The sequence below is a fragment of the Thalassophryne amazonica genome, chromosome 22 (assembly GCF_902500255.1).
Source record: "Thalassophryne amazonica chromosome 22, fThaAma1.1, whole genome shotgun sequence".
Classification (NCBI taxonomy): Eukaryota; Metazoa; Chordata; class Actinopteri; order Batrachoidiformes; family Batrachoididae; genus Thalassophryne; species Thalassophryne amazonica.
The window spans coordinates 3316218-3321507 of NC_047124.1; the positions used below are offsets into that span (position 1 = coordinate 3316218).

At 43.8% G+C, this 5290-nt stretch overlaps 1 protein-coding gene across 1 annotated transcript; it reads left to right on the plus strand.

The window, feature by feature from the left end:
* Window positions 1-1452: 1452 nt before the first annotated feature.
* Window positions 1453-2974, plus strand: ascl1a (achaete-scute family bHLH transcription factor 1a). The gene is made up of 2 exons (XM_034163864.1): window positions 1453-2194; window positions 2284-2974. The coding sequence occupies exon 1, from the start codon at window positions 1585-1587 to the stop codon at window positions 2179-2181; it is 597 nt and encodes a 198-aa protein (XP_034019755.1). The 5' UTR covers window positions 1453-1584; the 3' UTR covers window positions 2182-2194; window positions 2284-2974.
* Window positions 2975-5290: the final 2316 nt, after the last annotated feature.

Genomic DNA, 5290 nt, shown 5'->3' on the forward strand with positions numbered 1-5290 from the left:
TGACAGCGCGCGGATAGGTTTCAGAAAGCCCGGGTGAAGGGGGGACGAGGAGGAGGCTGAATAGAACCCACGCTTCTTAAACTCCCCGCTGCCCTCCCCCAGAAAAGGAGGGAATAAAAGAAAGTGTGCGGGGGGTTGCGAGGAGAGGCTCCACAATGCAAACTGGGTTTTGAATGCTGCAGCCAGCGCAGAAAAATTGCACAATTTATTACAATCCCCTCCTGGAGACGCGCGCACACGCATAGAGAGAAAAAAGAAGGGGGGGGGGAGTAGATTTGGACGCGTGGAAAGACGCGCGTTTTGGCGCGCACCCACGGTACTCGCGTTTTACGCACGGAGTCGCGCACGGCACTGGCCTACTTTGGTTTTGTTAAACGGTCACAGCAATCGTCAGAAAGCTGCGCGTCCGCGTCCAGTGCACGCACAGTGGAGAATATCGTGCACAAAGCCTCATCCGTTCCGCTGTCGATGATCTTCTCCACGCCAAGTGTAACAATCTGGAGCAGAACGTGATTCGTTCACAATAAACTGAGACTGGCCCGAAATCTGTTGAAAGACAGAAAAATGTGCAAATATTATAGAAAATGCTGAAATTCTGACGTTTTCTGCGTCTTTTTATTATTACTTTTATATTTGAAGTTATTGTGCTTTTATTGAAATTTAGAGGTTTTTTCAATTCTTTAAAAAAATGTTTTGAAATCAGCTGCTGAAAACACGTGAATTTTTTCCTTCACCGACCAACCAAAGCGCGCGCGTCCATTCACCCAAACCCAAAGAAACACGGACATGAACAGAAATGAACCACTAAGTCAACTGACAGAAAAACACGGATCTTTTAAGTATTTATCAAGAGAAAGAAATAACAAATACACTCTCGGTTTCTTTTTTCTTTTCTTTTCTTTTTTGCAGTATTGTTTTTATTTATTTGTCTGAATGCTTGAAAGACAAAACGTCCACACTTTATATACAAATCAGCAATGGATTCATCGAAGGAATAAATTGACATGAAAATGAAGAAGTGGCAAAATGTTTTTGGTCACAGAAAGTTCCCTGAATGTAGGATTTAAACTCAAAATAATTTTGAAAATCACTTACAACAGACTCTTCTAAGAAACAGCAGTAAGTTTTATTGTTAAAAATCACATTGTTTCTTTCTGTTATTACAGGTAGTGCGCTCCGCATTTTTTACAAACCCACTAATATAAAAACCTCCGTTTCAAACTCTTGCTCACGTATCTCCGTCCTGCAGAAAACTGACAAGAGGGGGAAAAAAGCACCAGTTTATTTAGCGCTTGAAGTGGCACGCGTCCGGCGTGCGCAACGCACCGGCACCGGGGCAGGAGCAGTAGGTGAATCCACGCGACAAGAGGGCGTGGTCTTCCCATTTCACCACCACCCCCGTCCCCATCCAAAATGGATTGAAAAGCAGAGGCGACTTTCCTCAGGGAGCAGTGCGGCTTTGAGAAGCGCGCAGACAGCAGCGGGCACATTGCGCGTCCCGAGCGACCACAACACCGTGAACGGCACGAGCGGGGACGCACCGCCTTAAAGACACTCCTTATCCGTCTGTGCCCTTCTCTGGGAATGGACCTCACAGCCAAAATGGAAATTAACATCAGCCACCAGCAGATGGTTCCGCCCGCGTGCTTCTTTTCGGTGGCGCAAAGCGTCCAGCTGAGTCCGAGCGGAACCGGACCGAGCGGCGGCAAGTCTGCCTCCAAGCAGCCGAAGAGGCAGCGCTCCTCCTCGCCGGAGCTACTGCGCTGCAAGCGGAGGCTGAACTTCGCCGGTTTCGGCTACACGCTGCCGCAGCAGCAGCCGCACGCGGTCGCACGGAGGAACGAGCGCGAGCGCAACCGCGTGAAGCTGGTGAACAACGGCTTCGCCACCCTGCGGGAGCACGTGCCCAACGGCGCCGCCAACAAGAAGATGAGCAAAGTGGAGACGCTGCGCTCCGCCGTGGAGTATATCCGCGCGCTGCAGCAGCTCCTGGACGAGCACGACGCGGTGAGCGCCGCCTTCCAGTCCGGCGTCCTGTCGCCCACCATCTCACAGGGATACTCCGCAGATGTCAACTCCATGGCGGGTTCCCCCGTGTCCTCCTACTCATCCGACGAGGGATCCTACGACCCCCTCAGTCCAGAGGAGCAGGAACTGCTGGACTTCACCAACTGGTTCTGAGCACCTGCGCCAGGTAAGAATCAGCAAGCAAACCGCATGATGGGTTAAAAAAAATACCAGCTGGCTCAGAATCTTAAATCATGTCTCTTCTTTCCTCCACAGGAGCATGAACTCTATTTTACTGTTGGAGTGCGCTTGTGGTGGTCCTCAAGAACAAGACGCACTGGCCACTCGGTCCTGCTCACGGGCCGCTTTACGCACCGAAAACCTCCGGCCATAGGTCAGCGCCAAAGGATTAAAGGACGACGGGTCTCCTGACAGCGTGGGAACCCGAACCTCTGCGCATTCTACGCCCGTGAAAAACAGCAACACGTCTTTTGTAAAAATAATTATTTAATGCTCAACTATGCTAAATCCGTTTGGCGAAACTTCTCCGACGCTGAAATGCTTCCAAGCCGTGGATTTCTTCTATAAAGTTATATATCAAACGCTTTTAAAGAATGTATTAAGATATTTTTGTATGTAAGAGATTTATAGATGTTTTGTACACATTTTTTTTGTATATATATTTTGTCTATATATTGCGAAGCCTCCTGCCTGTTAGAACGTGTTCTCTGACTCCTGTTCATGAGGCCTGAAGGAGTTTGACACTCCCGTGTTTTATATTTTATTTTAGCACCGATGTGTCTTATTTAATCGCAAATGTTCTGTCACAAAGTTCACGACGATCAAATGTTATGCAGCTATTGTCCAAACTGAGCGCAATGGTCGTCGGTAGACTGCCACCTGTCTTCACATTCAAAGAACCCTATATAACCATATTTTCTACACTTAGTCCAATAATAAAAAGATTTGTTACCGAGATATTTTTGTGTCTTAATTGTTTTATGGTGTCATGAAAAGAACAAATTGCTCCATCAAATAATCACTTGGAACAAAGAAAGCCGACTTTTACGCACAGCATTTTTTCACTTATCACATCTCAGCTGCATGTTCAGGTTTTAAAAAAACATCCAGCCACGTCTCGCACTAAACTCAACCACAACGAAAATCATGGACAGTGCACTGGAACCAACAGGAACGGCACTTTTACGCACATTATCTGGCTGATCTGGTATTTTTACGCACACTGCCTTATACTGATTTATCGAAATTATCTGCACGTTAATTCAGATGTTCCTCACCAAAATCTTGTCAGACAGTAGGTGCTTTATTTTAAGATCCTCATGCCCCTGCAGGGGGTAAAACAGGCGCCTCAAATGTGGAAACTTTTCCAGGACACCTGGAGTAAATGTAAGAAAGCAGCTATATACGTGGATTAAAGTCTATTTGTAACACAAAAATATTTCAATTAAGAAGTTACTTTGTTATTAAAATATTAATTTCGAAAAAGATTTGAAGCTTTAGATTGTGATTACAAAATTACATAACTGCACAGCCCATAAATGAGCGCACTGCCTTCAATTGTTGGGGTTGGTGTTATTTTTCAGGCTAAAACTCAAATGTAAGGATATGAGTGAAGAACGTGGTGTGTGTGCGCGCGCGCGCGTGGGCTGCCCACGCTCTGCTGATCACAGATCGCTTCATGGCGCTGCTGTTTCCAGTAAACGAGGTTTGACAGCAGCTGGACGCGTGTCCACAGATTAGTGCGTGTAGAGGGTTTGCGCACTGGACATGCGGAGCTAAACCAAGTGACCCAAAGAACATAAAACAAAAAGATCAGGGAAAGATAACATATAAAACCATACTTTTTTTTTTTTTACTATATGGCAATAAGGGCACTGATTTTACACACACACACACACACACACACACACACACACACACACACACACACACACACACACACACACACACACACACACACACACACCACACACACACACATATATATGAAAATATATACACACACTGCTACAAAGTTCTACTAAGTGGTTTAGTACAACAGCACTTACAAAAGGATACAGTGGCTGCATTTCAAAATAAATATTATACACTGAATATACTACAAAATATATGCCAAATTACAACATAATACTAAGGATATTGTTTATTTTTAAAATAATAATACATAAGCATTTACCATAAAAACTGTATTAAAAGTAATATACTGTTTAATCCTTTCTCTTTTTGATTCTTAAACATGGAAGAAATTATAAGAACTAAGAGTTTCAGTCATATGACCATGTCTAAAAACAGGAATAAACTTTGTGATGTCAGATAACATTTAAAATGTTCATATATATATATATATATATATATATATATATATATATATATATATATATATATATATATATATATATATATATACACACACACACAGGAAATACAGAAAGTATTCACCTATTTCCACATTGTGTTATGTTACAGCCTTATTCCAAAATAGAGTAAATTCAATTTTTTCCATCAAAATTCCACACACAAACCCCATAATGACAACATGACAAAAAGTTTATTAAATTTATTAGCAAATTTATTAAAAATAACAAAGAAATAACATGTACATAAGTATTCACAGTCTTTGTTCAATACTTTGTTGATGCACCTTTGGCAATTCCAGCCTCAAGTCTTCTTGAATATGTCATCACAAGCTTGGTGCACCTATCTTTGGGCAGTTTGGTCCATTCCTCTTTGCAGCACCTCTCAGGCTCCATCAGGTTGGATGGGGACGGCGGTGCACAGACATTTTCAGATCTCTCAGAGATGTTCAGTCAGATTCAGGTCTGGACTCTGGCTGGACCACTCAAGGACATTCACAGAGTTGTCCTGAAGCCACTCCTTTGATATCTTGGCCGTATTCTTAGGGTCATTGTCCTGCTAAAAGATGAACCATCACCCCAGTCTGAGGTCCAGAGTGCTCTGGAGCAGGTTTTCATCCAGGATGTCTCTGTACATTGCTGCATTCATCTTTCCCTCAATCCTGACTAGTCTCTCAGTTCCTGTTGCTGAAAAACATCCCCACAGCATGATGCTGCCACCACCATGCTTCACTGTAGGGATGGTGCCTGGTTTCCTCCAAACATGACATCAAAGAGTTCAATCTTTGTCTCATCAGACCAGAGAATTTTGTTTCTCCTGGTTTGAGAGTCCTTTAGGTGTCTTTTGTCAAACTCCAGGTGAGCTGCCATGTGCCTTTTACTAAGGAGTGGCTTCCGTCTGGCCACTC

Coding starts and splice junctions, on each gene's coding strand:
- ascl1a (XM_034163864.1), top strand. CDS start 1,585: ATGGACCTCACAGCCAAAATGGAAATTAACATCAGCCACCAGCAGATG.